Raw genomic sequence first — 18,414 nt, forward strand, 5'->3', positions numbered from 1 at the left:
TTAAGTACCTTTCTGTGAAACTTTTTCTAATTCACCCTAAAATGTTCTTTGAATCAATCTGATGAAAAACTCTCGCTGCCACAAAAATATTTTACGAGTAGTTTTCAAGCTATGGTCGATTAAAACTACACGTATATTATATTTATAGTACCTGTATGACTAGGGAAATGGCATTTTCCTATCTAATCTTGCAGAGTACTGTACTGAAACATTTCTAGATTTCTTGGTAAGTAAATCCATAAAATCGACGATGCTTAGTCAACCTAACCATCTCAAATTAAATAGAAAGTTTCGGTATTCATAAAGTATTACCAGAATTTTTCAAAACATTTTTGGGGCGAATATCAATTGAAACGATAGGTTGTAGGAGAGAAACATTTTCTTCAGTAGTAGAAAATAAAAGTAGCCTAGAGTACGGATTTTGCAAAAAATCCGTTTGCAATTATATATAATTATCACAATATATTTAAAATACATTTTTGAATACTAATTATTGATAATACTTATTTTTGATAACGTATTTCGCAAAACGTAAAGGAAATACAATTAACGTAAAAAAATGAAAAAATTCAAGAGAAATAAAAAAATTCCTCCATCTTTAAGTGATCTTGTTGAGTGTAAAATTCATTTTATTTCTATGAGCACTAGAAAGTAATATATTTTGAAATCATCAAAGCAAAAATTAAAATCGTTTGCTTTTCCCTGCGCTTCCACATTTTTATCATCTATCAGATATGTATGCTACTGGAAAAGTACTATAATGTTGATCGTACTGAAGCTCGAACGGATGGTGAGATTTTAATCCCACGCAACTAGTTTGAAATTCGTGGATAAATAAACGAAAGAAGGCTGTTAGACGTTTAAACCTTATAACGCGTGAAAAATAGAATATATCGTCTTTCTCTGCACATTTTTCAACGGACGACAAGTGAAATTAATTTTCACGATACAAATAAATAATAACAATCAACAATAACATTCGATTAAGTCAACCCACAGAAAAGCCAGTAATTATGTTTTTTTTAACCGACCAAAACGTTTAAAACAATAATAGTATAATAATCTGAACCTAACCTAACATAAATGATATTAAAAAGAAAACAAAAACAAAACGTACGAAGAAATATACAGCAAAAAAAAGCTCCAGCATCTATTACATAGGCTATTAGACATACTGTTGAGGGAATGATGGATGATAGAAGCCTCTCATCATGTAACAGCCAACGCATCATCATCATATATATACAACGAAACACACAACCGAAGAAACGAACACAACGGAGACGAGATAAATGTGACGCGTCAACCCAAGAGAAAGGAAAAAGAGACAGTAAATAAGAGTGTTTATATACAAACGATATGTATTAGATTTTCCAAGCAAAGAGTGAACCAGACACCACCACATATTGGTGATAAATTGTGTATACATATATACATACATACACCAAGTCTGTTCACCGAGACATATCACCAATCTGTGTGTATGTATACCTATATCGTATTGGTTTAGGTTGTGTGCTCATAGTCGCAGAAACAAAACTCTAAAAATGATCAAAGTTCCAACAAATTTGAACAATAAATCGCATTTAAATGCGGTTTTCGCCATTCTAGTCGTTAGAATGTCAGAAGAAGAAATTTTGTGACCTAAATTGATTTATAAGAAATTTAAAATATGCAATTTGCATAAATAATATGCATTTTAAATTAACCGTAAATATACTAAATTCACGATTCGGTTAATATAAATGAAAATGATTCCAAACTTGTAACTCGGAGGGTTCTGGGGTCGCTTAAAATATTAAAATAAAAAATCGTTATTTTTAAACTGTATATCACGTGACCTAAAACGCGAGTAAGCTCTGCTGTGGTGTCATAGCGGTATGAGTCATAGACCATCAATTAGTTGTAGACAGCTGGGTATAGTGTATACATAGATAATAAGTATTTATATTTATTATAATCAGATGTCTATGAGTATATCTGTCAAACCCATATTTTTGGGCTTTTTATTAGCAAAATCAACATTTTGAAGTACTTTTTCAAAAATAGTGGAATACCCTATTCTGTATACATATTTTTAAAAATGATTAGCTATTGTTTTATTTGCATGGAATTTTTTTAAAGTAGACATGTATCACTAGTTAGTAATGTTTAATTATTAAATGACAATTATTATGATGTAAATACGCGCCAGGATATTATTTTGTATAGTAAGACATGCTTATTATTAATCATGCTCTTTCATTTATTATCCTTCTTAATCATCTTTGAGAGGAGGTGGTCCTCACTCTGTTACTAGTTCCATAATAAATATATTAAAGGATTGATAGTTCAAATTTTTCAAACTTTATTGCTTCGTTTCTGCGACTCTCAGATGATCGTCAGTCGTCGCTTGTTAACACACATACATATGCATATATGTATATAAACTATATAACACTTCTATATGTATATCTATAACATTCGTTTTTCAAATGAAAGTGAGCTTAAATACGAATATTAACGAAGTATAAAAACCGAAGTACGAATCGTAGTAGTATATGTTATGTATATGTATATAAAATCGTGTGGTGCATGTGCGTACCATAACGCGTATTATAATGTAAGTACTGTTGTATGATGTCTATATGAGTCAGTAGGACATAATTCAAGTCCGCTATATGAACACAACACACATAGAACAACACTGCGAGAGTCTTGTGTTCAGTACTAGTAGTGTAGTAAATTCAGTCCGTGACTGTAACACTACGATTCAAGACGTGTTTTTTAATTTCACTCTCAATATTCAAAAAATAAACAAACAACATTTTTATTCAAAACTCATCAATTCAAGAATATTATTATTAAAAGTGTGCTTAGTTTTTAAACAACAAACTTAAAAACAGTGGACATTGTTGAAACAATATTTTAAAGTGAAAATTAATTTTAATTTTTTTTTTTTTTTTTTGTGAAGTGGTGAAAAATTTTTATAAAAATTTTTTCTTGTGAAATAATGTGTTAAAAAAATATAAAATTTTTGAAAACATGATGATTTTACAACATTCATCAGTGGAATCAAAATTACGTGGTTATTTGGGTACAATGTCACCACCGCGTAGTCTTGTGAATTCACCAACAATTGATGACGATGATGTACCATCACAATCGCCGGGTGTACCGTTAACAACCCCATTAATGATTAAAACTGAATTAGTGAAACAAGATCAAGAAATGATTTTAGTGAAATCGGAAAAGGATTTTGATGAGGAGGATCATGGTGTGGAGAATGAGGATGATGAATTGCCATTAGATTTAAGTGTACATCGAACGTCCTCGTCACCACCGTTGATCATCCGGTATCATTCATCATCAACGCGACGTGCCGGTGATTCTGGTACGGAAAGTGATGATTCGTCCGGTGGACGAATGTCACCATTGGAAAATGGGGATTGTAAAGCATATAAGAAACGTATTATGAAACGTTATTGTAAGTGATTTTTTTTTCTTGGCTCCACTTTCCTTTTTCATTTTGATTTTGAGAAAAAAAAATATATAATAAATTTTTGTTTCTATATTGAGATTATATTTTTAATTTTATGTGTGTCCTTCAAATTTAAAATACATTAAATAAAAATTTTATTTTCAAAGTCAAGATTTTTTCAAAATTTTTTTTTCTTTGTAAAATTATATACAGTATGTTTTTTGTTTATTCAGAATTATAATGAGTCAAAATTTGTATTATGCATAATATGTACCTATAACAACTAAAAGAATTAATTGTTTAAATTCCCATTGTATTCATATTGAGTTCAAAATCAAAGCTTTAATTTTATTCATAATTGTTTAATTCTAGAAAACTCATGAGCTTTTATACAAAAAAATGACTCAGTATATGCATTATACGTATATTTTACTCTTCAAAAACAATTATAATTATGCCGGTACATCACTACATTGCTTTGAGCTTAAATTTTATAATGGCTTTTTACAAAGAAAAGTAAAGGTTCTATGATATAAAAAATCGAATATTTCAGTCTATGTATTTCTTTAGATTTTTGTGGAACTTCTAACCACCTTTCTCTACCACGCTTGTGAAAAAATGTCAATTTGGTATCTCAGTTAATGAGAAACTTTTGTACCAAATTTTATTTCCGCGACTAATATTTGTTTTCTTTCCCGGCTATAACAAGATTGCATTTAGTCATATTTCTACTCCTAGATTTAATAGATGATAAAGTCAAATTTGGGGATTTTGGGGCAAATAATACTTCATTCTAAAAAAAAGTAATCTATTTTTAAAGATTCTAAACTTTTTCGGAATCGGAGATGTGGTAAAACAGAAACCGGCACCTCGAAATTTCCTTAATATACTCAGAAATAATTCAAGTTCAAGGTTTCTATCACACATCGATTACATAATAAACATTAATTCCAATTAATTAAATTCTCAATAGACATACTGTATAAATTTTATAATTTAAATTTACGATAAACGAAAGATAAATATTTTTTTTAATGTCTTATCATCCGGAACTCTTTTAAAATCAAATTGATTCAACAACAGAAAATATTTTCTGTCTACACTGTCTACAGTTATTCAAATTTCCAAAAAAAAAAGTACGGTACATTTTATAACCCATAAAATATACAGTTTTCTAATTTTGTGTAAATTTTGTGTACCCTATCATAAAATATAGGTCATATAATTTTTTTTGGAGAAAAGATAAAATAACAGTAAGTTCTGGTGAAATGTAACTGTACCTTTTGTAAATAACATTATATTATTAAGAGAGTTCAAACATCCCTTAAAAGATCGTCTTCTGGTATGTGTACACAGTATAGCTGTAGATCTGTAGAAGACTATGATAATATTTTAAGGGTAGATTTATAAACGCCCATGTTTGTAACCACGATAACAGCTACCTGTTACTTACTTACTCCTTCAATAAATAAGTAAATAATTTTTTATTACTTTACGGTAGATTTACTTTAAACATTATAATGCCATTCCCACATTATCTGTTTTATAATTATTCTAATGTTGTTATAGAAAACATTCAGAAGATTTCTTTTGATTGGAATCGATAACTTTACCGGCTAAAATTTATTAGCCGATGAAAAAGAAATTGGGTAAATTTCCGAATTACTCATTCCCACATGATATGTAATTGTCTAATATTTGTTATTTTTATGTTGTTGTTATGTAAAACAGTTTTCAAGAGACTATATTTTATTATAATCGATGACTTTGCCGGGTAAATTTTATTAGCCGGTGATAGAAAAGTAGGAGAAAATCTAAATGACTCATTCTCTATGCCTAGGCATATATTCACTGATTTTTTAGTAAATGGTACAATATTTTCCCAAGTAAGAAATATCTTGTAAATTTCATAGAAGTTTTTTTTTTATAGATAGATTTTTCATTTGTGTTTTATAAAATATCGCGAAGTATAAAAATACTTAATTTGGATTTAAAAACACAAATAAATAAATTTGATCGGAGACTTTTTTGTAGCAGTTTGATATAGATAAAATCTACCCATATTCCAAATCTACTGTGTTTCGATAAAAGGTGGTATGCCTAAAAGTTTTTTAGTCTATTTTAGACTCTATATCTTATAGAATACAGTGAGTCAAACCTTTAAGAGTTAAGTTAAGAGATACACCCTTTTAGAGAAAGAAGCCAGAAATGATTTTTTAAATTATCCTTTGAGACTCAGCTTCTTAGAAGAAACAACGAGAGCACTTAACCAATTCTGAAGTGGTAAGATTTCAAATTGAATGGAACCATAATTCAATTTTTGCTCGAACAAAAAGTTATCATAACTATCATAAAATATCCCATTTAAAGTTTTCAAGACCTTGATTTTTATGAATATTACAAAATAGCGTATATTTTTATTTTTAAATAGCTTCTATTTAAAAACCTACGAGTTTTACAACAACAAAAAATCATACAAACTGTAAGCAGTTTTTATTGAGGAAATCATTATTTTGAGAATATAAGAAAATTACTGTAACTTTTTAATTATTGTTGCAAATTTCACTTAGTTTCACTTTTAATTACACCGTAGGATTTAAATAACTGAAGAAAATTTAAAGTTAAACCGTTGAAATTTGCCGGTAATTATTATAAAATTGTAAAAAAAATTTAGAGCTTACTACTCCAGTGGGAAATGCATGTTGTTTATTGCAATGCTGGTATAGTATAGGGACAAATACTCAAAAAATATCTGATAATACTCTAAATAATATATCTGTTAGATCGATAAGTTAACGCTATAGTTATGGATCTAACGGCAATATTACACAGAGTTTTGTTAGTATCCGTCCCTATATCATACCAGTATTGTATAAACGCCATGAATTTCTTACCGTGTACGTACAAAAAATATAAATGTGACCTTAAATTAATCGAAAATTCTCTATGTAAATTTTAGAGGTATTGTATTTGAAAGATTTAGAGGTATTCTTTCGCCTACAAATATTGTCGACGTGACTAAATCAAAAAAACTTATATTCTATCTTCCAGTTTGATTTCCGATGATAGATCGTAAACGGGTCAAATACAGCCATATCTAAAAAGTAAATTTCTAAATTTCCTGTCTGATAATACACAGTTTATTGGAATTGATAACAAAACTTTATTTTTGAATAATTTTAAATACATTACTAATTAAAATAAGTGATTAGAAACCACATAAATTTTATGAAGAAAGATGAAAATATATAAAATCCATAATAAATTACTGTATCGCTCTTCTTTCACTATTAAAAATTTATGTACGACAGATGGGTAAAGATCTACCACTGTAAAGAAGATTTCTTATGTTTTTTATGGTCGAGAAACCCTCTGGAAAAAAAATAACCTGAGTGGATTGTGTACCGTTGTATTTTTTTTTTAATTCAACCCTCATAATATAATAACGGTGCATCCATCTATGCCTTAAACATACCTTTTTTTGAAAAAAAAAAAATAGGTCAGTTGTACATCGAATGATTATAAAAAGATTTTTTTTAAATAAAAAATTCAAACACCCACCCCCTTTACAGAGAGATTTTTTTTTATATTTTAATATTTTTATTACATCAATGCGGATGGGATGATAGATCTTTTGTTGGGTCGTTTTTTTTTTCTTTAATTTAAATAAAAAATGGATCAATTTTTGTTAGTATGTCGGTATATTTCATGTAATTATAGATTTTGGAATCTTTTTATTGCTTTGAACAGTTATTGGCGGAAATTGGGTTTTTTTTATAAAACTAGGTACATATTTGATCAATTTATTGGCGAATTTCCGAAGGGAATAGATCTATTGCTTTTGTACTGATGATGGAATTTTAAAAAATATGTATCTATACGTTTATGTGTCTGTACCCTCTCTAGTGGTCGCAATTTAAGTCTGATTTGAAGAAAATTTGGTAATAAAAAGGGTTTCAGTACTTGAAAGATTAAGTTCGTTAATGAGAAAAATCAACAGATAAACAAGTGGCGATGAGGGGTGCGCAATGAAAAATTCTCGAAATTCGAGTTTTTAATTTTTCAAGAATTCTGTAGCCTCTCGAGCGTCCGAAAGAATTCACTTGGCTAACTCAGCTCCTGCGCTACGAATTTTTTATTGGATTAAAATTGCCACATTTTTTGTAAAATATTTCTATTTCTGTAGATATGCAATTCATCAAATTTCCCATAATCATAAAAAAAATACCATTTTTTAGTTTTTTAAGCATTGTAGATATTTTATATAATAAGATTGATAAATGAGTGGAATCATTAAGTGACGGACGCATGCTCAATGTCTGTACTTATCAAATCAATGTACAAATTAAAGTTGTTATTATTAAATTTCTGGCCATTTTCAAAGTTTGTTTTTAATTGCTAATTGATTTCCATAATTATGTTATTGTACTTCTTTTTTTCTAAATTTTATTTCATAAAAATTGAAATTTTCTTCTATTTTTTTTTTCAATATTTTCTCTTTAAAACGATAAAAATAATGCGTACCAAATCAATGAACAATAAAAATACACTATAATTTGAATGCATAAAAAAGCAAAAGCAAAATTTAAAAATTATTTAGAGCATACATAATTTAACACTGAATTTTTATAATGTATTCATAAAATTGTCATTTTTGATGTGCTGATAATAAATATGTATTTACACATTGATACACAAAAAATTGTACCAGCTATAATATATATACATGATTATTTCTTATAATTTATGGATCGGTTTTGATGGATTGTATTGTACTCAACATAATAATTACCCTTAATCATAATATTGAGCTGTTATCAAATGAATAAATAATTGCATTCTTTTAATCATTTTCAATACAAAGAATATTTATTGGGATCAATATTTATAATAATTATTGATGTGATGTTTTTAATAGAAACAAAAAAGTTTTATTTATGATTTTAAAATTTATATAAACAAAAATATTTATTGAATATTTTTATCAATTTATATCATCATATCCGTGTAACCTTGAAACTGAAAAGATTCAATTTTTATCATTTTTTCATAAAGGTTTAAGATCGTTTAGCGTGGTAACTTATAGAATAATTAAATTGTCTTTCCAAAACGCCTTGAGCATAACTGTTTAACACGATGGTGGAAGCGACGAGAAATCATAAAACAACGAGTAAATGAAATTAAATTATTTTTATACTTTTAGTATAAAGTAATGCTTCATTTTTAATTTCTCTTAAAAAAGAAGTCTCTATGCGTGTAAAATGAATATTCTAAGAAATTTAAGACGAAACCTGACTTAATACGAATCCGAAGAAGTATTCTGAGAGAGAAATACGAACATGATACAGTAACGTCAGCTGGATCTTTTACCGTTACTAATAGAGACACATTTCAAAATTTTAACAAAATCAACAAAAAATCTTTGATTTTAATCATATATGATAATGCGGGCTTCATCTGTGTAACACCTGTCTTCATATTATCGCATTAAATAATCTTTTATAGGTTTTTGGAAACAACCCGATTAAACAGAATGAAAACGGAAAATAATTCCACCATCTGTGATAGTAAAATTTTCGAGTAATGTAAAGATATTCAATTTTTAATTTTCATGCCACCATCCATGTAAGAGATGTACGAACAGTATAGATTTAGGGTTAAAATTATTTAAATAAAGCTTATTGTTAACTTTGTTGTTATCGAAAGCTGAATATTTAAATAAAATTTTCAACTTTTCCCATATTTTGAAAATTACGCCTTATATCGAAAAATTTTATTCTTACTTTTCGTCAAAGCTGAAACAATAACATTTTTAACATTTTTAATTGGAAATTAATTAAACAAAAAATTGAAATATAATCAATTTTAACAATATTACTTTTTACTGAATTCTAAGAACCAGGGCCGTATTTTTACTCACCACAATTTTTATATTAAATCTGTTTTTATTTTTTAATTCAACAATTTTTAAATTAGAAGAGAAAATTTATTTCCCTTTTATACAATAAAATTAGAATATGAAAATAATATTAATAAATTATTTCACATAAATTAATTCTTTAAGGTAGTACCAGCATGAAATCACTTTTCGACAGATTTGGCCGAATTTTTTTTCTCGGGTTTATAATAGCTTTATTTATGAATTCCTAAAATTTCATAATTTTTGACCGTTTAGATCGCGAGATATTTAAAGACAAAGTTCGCGATTTTGAGGGTCATGTCCCATTTAAAGCATGTAAAATGTCCGGTCTCTCCAACTATTTTTTATGATATTATTATATATTGAAGAAAAAGTAGAAAAAAATGTTTATACAATAAAATTCTAAAAAAAAAATTTAGAAATTAATTTTCTCTTTCGAGATATTAATTTTGACGTAAATTGATCGAAATTGGGACGTTGTCATAATTATTTCCCATTTTAAACGGTCAAAATTTCTGAAACTTTGGGAATTAATAGTAAGCATTATTAAATTCTTAAATTTAATTTTTCGTTAAATTCTGTCGAAAAAAAAATTGTACCATTGCTTTAACATAGAAACTGCAAATACCATGCTGGTACTACCTTAATACGAATGAGACAGGTTGTCTACTTTTATACATACATACACACACACAAGCATTTATAAATACCTACCCAATCCATCTATCTATTATTATACTATACAATATATGCACCTATCTTTGTCTATTCATAGTATCAACACATAATTTTTTTCTATTAGATAAAATGAATTAACTACTATCATAGATCAGAAAAACTATTCACAAGAAATACCACAAAACATATATATAAAGTCTCATATATATTTTATTATAAATCATCCATCTCTTTTTAACATCAATTAATTGATATGCATGTTAAATAAAGAGGTATATATTAAATGTCCCTGACCTACTCTCATCTAATGCAATACATACTAATAGGACTGACACAACTATTGCATTTCTAATTCTAATACTATGTTTATATTCTTTGTTTATTTTATAAATATTTTTATCTCTTTTTATATATGTTATTGTTTTGTTTTTTTTTATAGATATTCTTTCTTCTCTATGATATGCATTTTAAGTATTTCTTGTATTTTATTTGTGCCCTCTGCATTGATTTTGACTTTTTGAAAAAAAGTGATGCGTTTTTGTCTTGAGTATATTGTCTCTAAGTAAGGGGTAAGATTTTTTTTTAAATTCACTGTGGGTGGTGTTGAAATACCTTCATTTTTTGTATTGCTTTCTTTTTTTGTTGTTGAAATATTCATCAGCCCTTTAAGGGATTGTTAATTCTGTTTAGTTTTGAATATATTAAAATTATTGTTAATTTTTTCTTGTTTAGTTTGGGACCTTGAAAAACTTCAATTTCTTAGTCAGCCATTTTTTTGTTGGGAAAATCATTTTGTCATACGAAAACCGGTGACTTAAAATAAAACTATGCGATAGTCGACTATATTTGGTTTCAGCATGCGTTAAATAAAAAGATTTTCATTAAAAAAAATCATAGTAATTTACAACAATCCTGTTCAAATGTAAGAATGAACTGTCCAATAAAAAACATCCTATCCTTTTAACGATTTAGTCATTCCATTGACCATTACTGTTTTTGGTAAAGCTTGATCCTGCTTATAACTCTCATGTTGAAAACGTTTCTCAATAACCATTTCTCTTAAAAGATATCGAAAAATGTTAAAGATTCTCAATGGTTCACTTTGGCAAATTGTTAAGAATATCTCTACGAACATATTGAAAATAACCCTTCGGTGTTTATCATTTTATTCTTATTATTGTTTGTTTGTTGATAAAAGGCTGTTGATAAAAAAACTGTTGATAAAAGGCTCAATTTGAAAGCTTCAAGTTTTAGAAAAAATATTTCAAATAAATAATTAAAAATATTTCAAATAAATAAACATTTGACTAAGTCCATATTATAGAAACTACGTGAAACTTCACTTATATTCGGAGAAAATTCGAATTCTATAGAAACCATTTAGTACTGACGTTCGTATTGTATATTATAAAAGGACATTACTGTAAGTAGGTGATGAAAATTTCTCGAAAACCATTAAATCTACCTACATGAAACATATATATATATATATATATATATAATCCTTTTCGAGTATACAATAATTTATTATAACAATTTTCTAGGAAGTCAACTACCGTTCTGTTTTCTCAGTATAACCAAGAGTGCAAGATATTTTCAAACGAATTTGTATAATAACACAAAGTACAACAATACCTAATGTACATATAACTTCTGTTTGTATTTTTAGAAATGGGAACAAAAATTCTATAAACATTTGATGTAAATTGTTAGAAATTTCTGGTAACCTTATTAAACCTTGATAAATTTATTTAAGGTAAAAATTGGATATTACTTAAACTTTATGGTATTAAAATGAAGTAAATTTTAGTAATGTTAAATACACAATTTACAGGCTCTTTTTTCGTCCTTGGAAGTACTCTCTCTTATTTAAAACAACGACGTATAAAAGAACGTAGTAGCTCCTCGTATTATCGAACGTTTTTTGCCTTTAATTTATTTGTGTCCTCCTTTTCATTATAAAAAATTTGTTTTCCTTAATATGCGATTATAAATAGTAAAGATTGAATAGCAATCTTTTTTTTTAAGACTTAATCCACGTTTTTCTATCATACTTGAAGAATTTTCGAACATCCAGGCATATAAACTCATTCATTGCCTTTCAAGTTTATAATTTTAAAAGTATTGTATTTTAAAAGCTTTTATTTAACTTACAATGTATGTATGTATGTTACGGTGGATTCTTTGAACTCAATTTTGAAGTAGATATCTTCAACCGATTGAGCTGAAATTTTGCATGCACATTTAGTTTGGATGATAATGCATGGTAAGGTTGCGCCGTCTTGATTTTCCCATCGCTTCCATCATATTTTATATATTTTTAATTTAAATTAAAAATTCTAATAAAAAATACTTTTTAAGAGACAAGCTTTTATTGTACTAAAAAGTAGAAAATAATTTAACTATAAGTCACTCAACCCGACTATTTGTAAAAGCTTGAAGAGCTTAATATCAAGCATGAATCGAAAAGTAATTAGGCATGTGGAGTAGATTAGGCGTTCCGATACATTTTTGATATTTGAAATTAAACACCTCAAGCTTTTACAAATAGTCGGGTAAGAGTGACTTATAGATAAAATTATTTTCTACTTTTTAGTACAATAAAAGCTTGTCGCTTAAAAAGTATTTTTTATTAAAATTAAGGACTGAAATCGATTCAAGGTACATTAACCGAAATTTATTGAGTAGTCATAGAAAAATTGTTTAAATTTATTGATAAAATAAGAAATATTAATCAAATTTTTTCAAATGTAAAATATTAGTTAATTTCTTCCGTGTTATGAAAATATTTTACATGTAATTTTTTTTCAAGGTTAAAAGGTTAATATTGTTGTCGCTTGTTGTATAATTTAACAAGAAACATGTACAAAATGTATTTATATATACACGTTTCATAAAGAAAATATTATTGTTTAAAAAAAAAACTTTAAAATAAACAAATAGAAATTGTTCGTTTAAATGAATAATTTTTGTGCTTTTAAATATAATTGTATTAAGTAATAAAATATTTATGTTCATATCAGCTGACCATTAAATTAAGTTTTAAGTCACGTTCGTGTATAATATTTCTTTGGTGAAACAGTTTTCAAGAAAGATTTTTATAAAGTCAGGTGGTTTGAAAAATACTATAATAAAATTTTCAACAATTATTTGCAGTAGTATTTTTGTAATATGATTCTTATCAGCCAAAATGTTTAAATAATAACTTTTGGTAATCGTTTTTCGTCGAGGTCATTAAAGAACTATTACAAATTTTAAATTATTCTGGTTTAAATGAAAATTCTATTTAATAAACAAATCTTGGTTCGAAAACTTTCTTGGCTTTGTGATATGATATTGGACAGTCTTCTTTCTAGTAAGTTCCGCTAATCGGTAGTAAACCCACCTTTCATTTTACCGCATACAAATTCTGATTTAGTTTTATGTAAAATATAATACAATAATGCCATAATACGACGATCGCGCGTCATAGTTGAAACAATTCAATCAATATTTTAAAAATAAATTTCCAACACATTTATTTTTAGGTTCATCTAACAACTATAACTATCTACGGACTTCCTTATCTAAAAACGACTTATAGTTTCAAACTAAAGTTCTAAAATAGTTCTAATAATTATAAATAAATTTATATATCCTTCGAAATAGTTTTCTTGAATATTCCATGATCTCTGTTTTCCATTCTAATATTTCTTGAAAATGAATGCTAGATGTAACAACAGTCTTACAAAAAAATGTCCTTGCCATAAATATTTGCTTTTTCAATTGATTGATTATTCCATATAAATTTCGATTTTTTGCCCCAATTTCCTAGATCAGTTATTTGTATTTTATATACGTATTTCGACTACCAAGTAGTCATCATCAGTATGAATTAGCTAATCGTAATTACTCTCTTATGTTAGTCGTTGCTAATTTGGTGGCGGACTGCACACAAAAAATTATTTTGAAGAAATTTATTTCGAAATATCCTAGAGTTCTCATTTATTATCTTTGATAATATTTATATGATTATTCCATGTTTGCCATTGTCTTCTAGCACGACCTCTTTGTCTGGCGTTGGTTAATAATATTTGCCATTTTAAATAGTCCAACTTCATATAAAAAAAAGCCAAGCCTTTTATCAAAAATTTCCCTGGCCCTCGTACATATTTATGGAATAAAATTTAAACATTAAAACTTTTTTCAAGTCATTAAAGAAAACAGTGATAATATTTATTAGTAATTTACAACAAATTTGATAAGCTAATCAAAAATTATATCGTTGAATTTTCAACGAGTTTTACTATTTCGTAATTATAAATAAACATATTGTAATACATATGAACAAATAAAAATGTATGTCTGGGTTAAATATTCCATTATAATATTTTTATTATATGAAATATAATATAATATCTATTATCATCAGTTTTTATATTATTTTAACGTTTGCGCATTCAACACTATTCCAGACTGTGGAACTGAAATATTAAAATAATATAAATGTTTTTATTATCAATGCGTGCGTGTGTGTAGTGTAGATGTTTGTGTGTAGACAATTTCCGGGTATTCTTTTATGTCTGCATCACTGATTTTTATATTTAGGTACTGACTACCATAATAACCAAATTATATAAACAGATTTTACCATGTTTAAGTAGTTGTTTTTTAAATCCTTTTTTTTGTGTGTGGAATATAATTATTAATTCATTTATGGGCTTGTAATTTTTGCCTTTAAAAATTAAGAAAATTTTGTGTTCTATTTAAATTTTATAAAATATCAATCAATGTTGGAGACTTGGAAAACATGCTCTAATAATCTGGGAATCGAAACAGATATATTTATGATGTTAAAAAAAGGTCACCTTTGTCAACCTCTCGAACGCGCCAAAAAAAGGAGTGTTATAAGTTTGACAGCTATGAGTGTGTGTCTGTCCGTCTGTATCCCATCGCAAAAAAGTATGGATTTGAAATTTTGTAAATTTCCCGTTTTTTTATTTATTTTTGTACCAAATTGAGCATTAGTTTTAAAGAGAGGTCACAACGATTCATTGTTTAATAAATGAAATTAAAAAATAAAATAAAATTGTGAAGTCAACTATAAAATAAATTAAATAATATAAGTATAGTTATGTTTTTATGCTGGTCATCGTAAAACGTCATAATACCATTTTCAAAAGCATAATCATGGTATAACCGACCCCCTTTACATAATAACATCTTCCTATGTGAGAAATAAGAGGCATTTACATACATATAAAGTCATTTGTAGGATTCCGTACCTGGAGGGTAACCAACAGGAATTATGATATTAAGTCTCCGCTGCCCGTCCGTCTGTTAGTGCCTGTTATCCTCCTAAAACCGCAATGGTTAGACAGCTGAAATTTTTAACAGAATGTGTATTAAAAATTTCCATTTCAACAAAACAAAATGGCAAGTTAAAAATTGCCGCCGTGCAAAAAAAAAAAACGATCATAATAATATTAACATAATTATATATGGTAGCTTACTTATGATGCATACTTGTAGTCTGTGTTGCATATGAAAACATATACCTACATAATATCTATTTAAGTTGGCTAAATATGAAAAACTTTTTTATTATAAGGTTTACGAAAAAAAAGTTATTCTTTATAAAAATCTCTGCTTTCAAAAATATTAACATTCAGCTATTCACTTTGGACATTGAATGTTCAGGGTGTCCACAAATTGAAATTTCGTTTAGAAATGTAAACCATTTAAAACAGATAATAAGGGAAACGATTCAAGAAATCACTCTCAAGATATGTGGGAGTGTATTTAAAGAATTTTGTAAAAGAACAATAACATGTATGGAACGCGAAGGTGGATACGTTGAGGCAAAAACTTTCGTGTGTGAGTCTGATTCACACTTGACCGTTTTTATTATAATCGTTATTAACTACTTCGTTGAGCCTATAAATATATCCTTTATCCACCCCTGAATTACTACTTAAACCACGTATCTTTATTCAACAACAAGAATTGGATAATATTTTTCTCTGTTTATAATAATCATAAAAATATTTATCTGATATATTCCGTCCGCTTGTTGCTTATTTTTTCTTCTTTCAACCCATGAATACGATTTTATTTGTCTTTTGAATAACAATAATAATTCGAATGAATTATTTCCGTTCACAGGTTATTATTATTCTTGACAATAAGAATCATTTTAAAGTAAAACAATGAATTATTTTGATTAAAAAAAACTTTTTTTTTCTGGAAAATTACTTATTTTTTTGACAAAATAATATTTGTGTTTCCATATGTTGATTTAGAAGTGTCAGGTTCAATAAGTGATACTATTCTAAGAATTTTTATATTGAATTTTAATATATAATTTAATAAATTGATTTTAAATTATTATTATAAATGCGAAAGTAAGCATGTTTGTTTGTTTGTTACGCTTTCACGCTAAAACTAGCGAATGGTTTTTAATGAAACTGTACAGCAAGATAGCTAATACTTCAGAATAACACATGAGCTATAATTTATAAAGATATATTATTTTAAAAAAAATTACATTACCATAAATTACAGATTTCTGTAAAAATAGTCAATATAAAATATTTTACGGCCATCTTTTCTGATATACTCAATGAATAATTACGACTATTATACATTTAAAAAAATAGAAAACCATACATATATTTTACCTGTGTAAAACAATCTCTATTATTTCGAGTGTTATACAGAGGGGATAAGCGAGAACACTCCTTATCATCTTTTCTTTTAAAACCAGCGAAGCGGGTGGGTATCACTCTAGTTCAATATAAAAATACTCGAAATATAGATTCGAAAAATATAATGATCACGATGGGCCATGTTCTATTGATTAATAATAAATACTAATAGTTTAGTCCGGGAGAAAATTTTGTATTCACGAAATTCTGAAAGTATTTCCACAGTTCATATCTCATAAAAAATTGAAAACTTCTTATCTCATAACTTGATGGTGTAATGTGAAAAATAATTCGAATGTTAGGCGACAAAAAAAATATATGAAAAAAGATATTTCACATCATTAAGAACAAAAAAAAAATGTGTTGCTGAAATCACGTGTTCATTCATTTTGATTAAATAATAATTTGAATATCGTTAGCATAATAATATTATGATAAACACACGTGTTTTATAATTGTGAAATATTTTTTTTAAACTGTCTGATGTGAAGTTTTCACATTCCTCTCGAAAGTCGAAATAAAAATTTGATCAAATCTTGTTTTAAGTTTCAATTGAACATTATTGTAAATATACATCTGTCTAAAAATCTACCATTGTGGTTTAAGGAAGTCTCAAGAATTGACTGGAATGGGTCGAATCATAGTCCCTTTTTCAGACTAGCCACCGGTTTATTAGTAAAACGTAATGAATGTCTTGAAAGAACTCAGAATAAGAAAATAATCATTTAGTAGTAGAAAATGAATTTTACTATAATATATCAATGAATACATTACTTGAGTTATTGGTCTTCCCCGTAAAGTTCACATTCACAACAACTTGCTAATTAAACTGTAATATACGCAAATATTAATAAACATTATATTAAATTTTTATTGCATGTAGCATTATCACTTGCATCTGTGAAATATCTCGATATTTTGTTAATAATGCTCAGACGCTCACAGAAATGTTTTGAAACAATGTTTTGTATAAAATATTTAATTTCAGACTACATTTAGGGTCATAATGAAATAAGAAGACTTATCTTTAAAAAGTAGTTTTTATATCATGAACTCGACTAAAAATCGCTTCCACCATAATTTCATATCTAGGAGTCAAAATTTTGGAATAATTTTGCACCGAGCTACGTAAATTTGGCTACAAAGTGTTTTATCGAAATTAATTTTTTGTTCTATAATAAAAATTTTGGATTGCTATGTACATTATTTGTAATAAGTGAAACTAAATAAATGCAACTTTAAAAAAATGTTTAATTACATGCGAGTTATACCAATTGTATTTTAGTTAAAACAATCTGAAATTAATTATTTCTAAAAATAAATACATATTTCATTTTACATATTTTTAAAGCTAATACTGTATTCCATTATTTTTTTGCATTAATTGTGTTATGTGCAACTTGAACGAGTGTCTGTTCATTCAAACACTTCGTATTTAAATTTCAATTACAATAAGTTTTGAAATTATGTAGGAAACACGTTTTTAAGTGTACTATTTCTTTATTAAAATTCATGATAACGCATTTTATGATGAAAAATCAGAATTTTTACTTTTTTGTTGAAAGCGTTTTTTCTTATCCTTATCGAAATAAACTATTTTTGGCAACTTATTGTATTAAAATCACACCTAACAACTTATTTATCTACGAAAATTCTTATCTTTATCAAGA

At 27.0% G+C, this 18,414-nt stretch overlaps 1 protein-coding gene across 2 annotated transcripts in view; it reads left to right on the forward strand.

Moving 5' to 3' along the window:
• LOC123292186 (ecdysone-induced protein 74EF) overlaps positions 1 to 18,414 on the forward strand; it is a 241,967-nt gene that overhangs the window by 164,059 nt on the left and 59,494 nt on the right. The window contains exon 1 of one of the 2 annotated variants that reach the window (XM_044872749.1): positions 3,001 to 3,466. The exons of the other annotated variant lie outside the window; for it this stretch is intronic. Coding sequence (XP_044728684.1) covers positions 3,025 to 3,466 — 442 coding nt within the window. The 5' untranslated portion in view covers positions 3,001 to 3,024. Of the gene's footprint in view, positions 1 to 3,000; positions 3,467 to 18,414 lie in introns of those variants that run through there. 2 annotated transcript variants of the gene reach the window in all.

The sequence above is a fragment of the Chrysoperla carnea genome, chromosome 2 (genome assembly GCF_905475395.1).
Source record: "Chrysoperla carnea chromosome 2, inChrCarn1.1, whole genome shotgun sequence".
NCBI lineage: Eukaryota > Metazoa > Arthropoda > Insecta > Neuroptera > Chrysopidae > Chrysoperla > Chrysoperla carnea.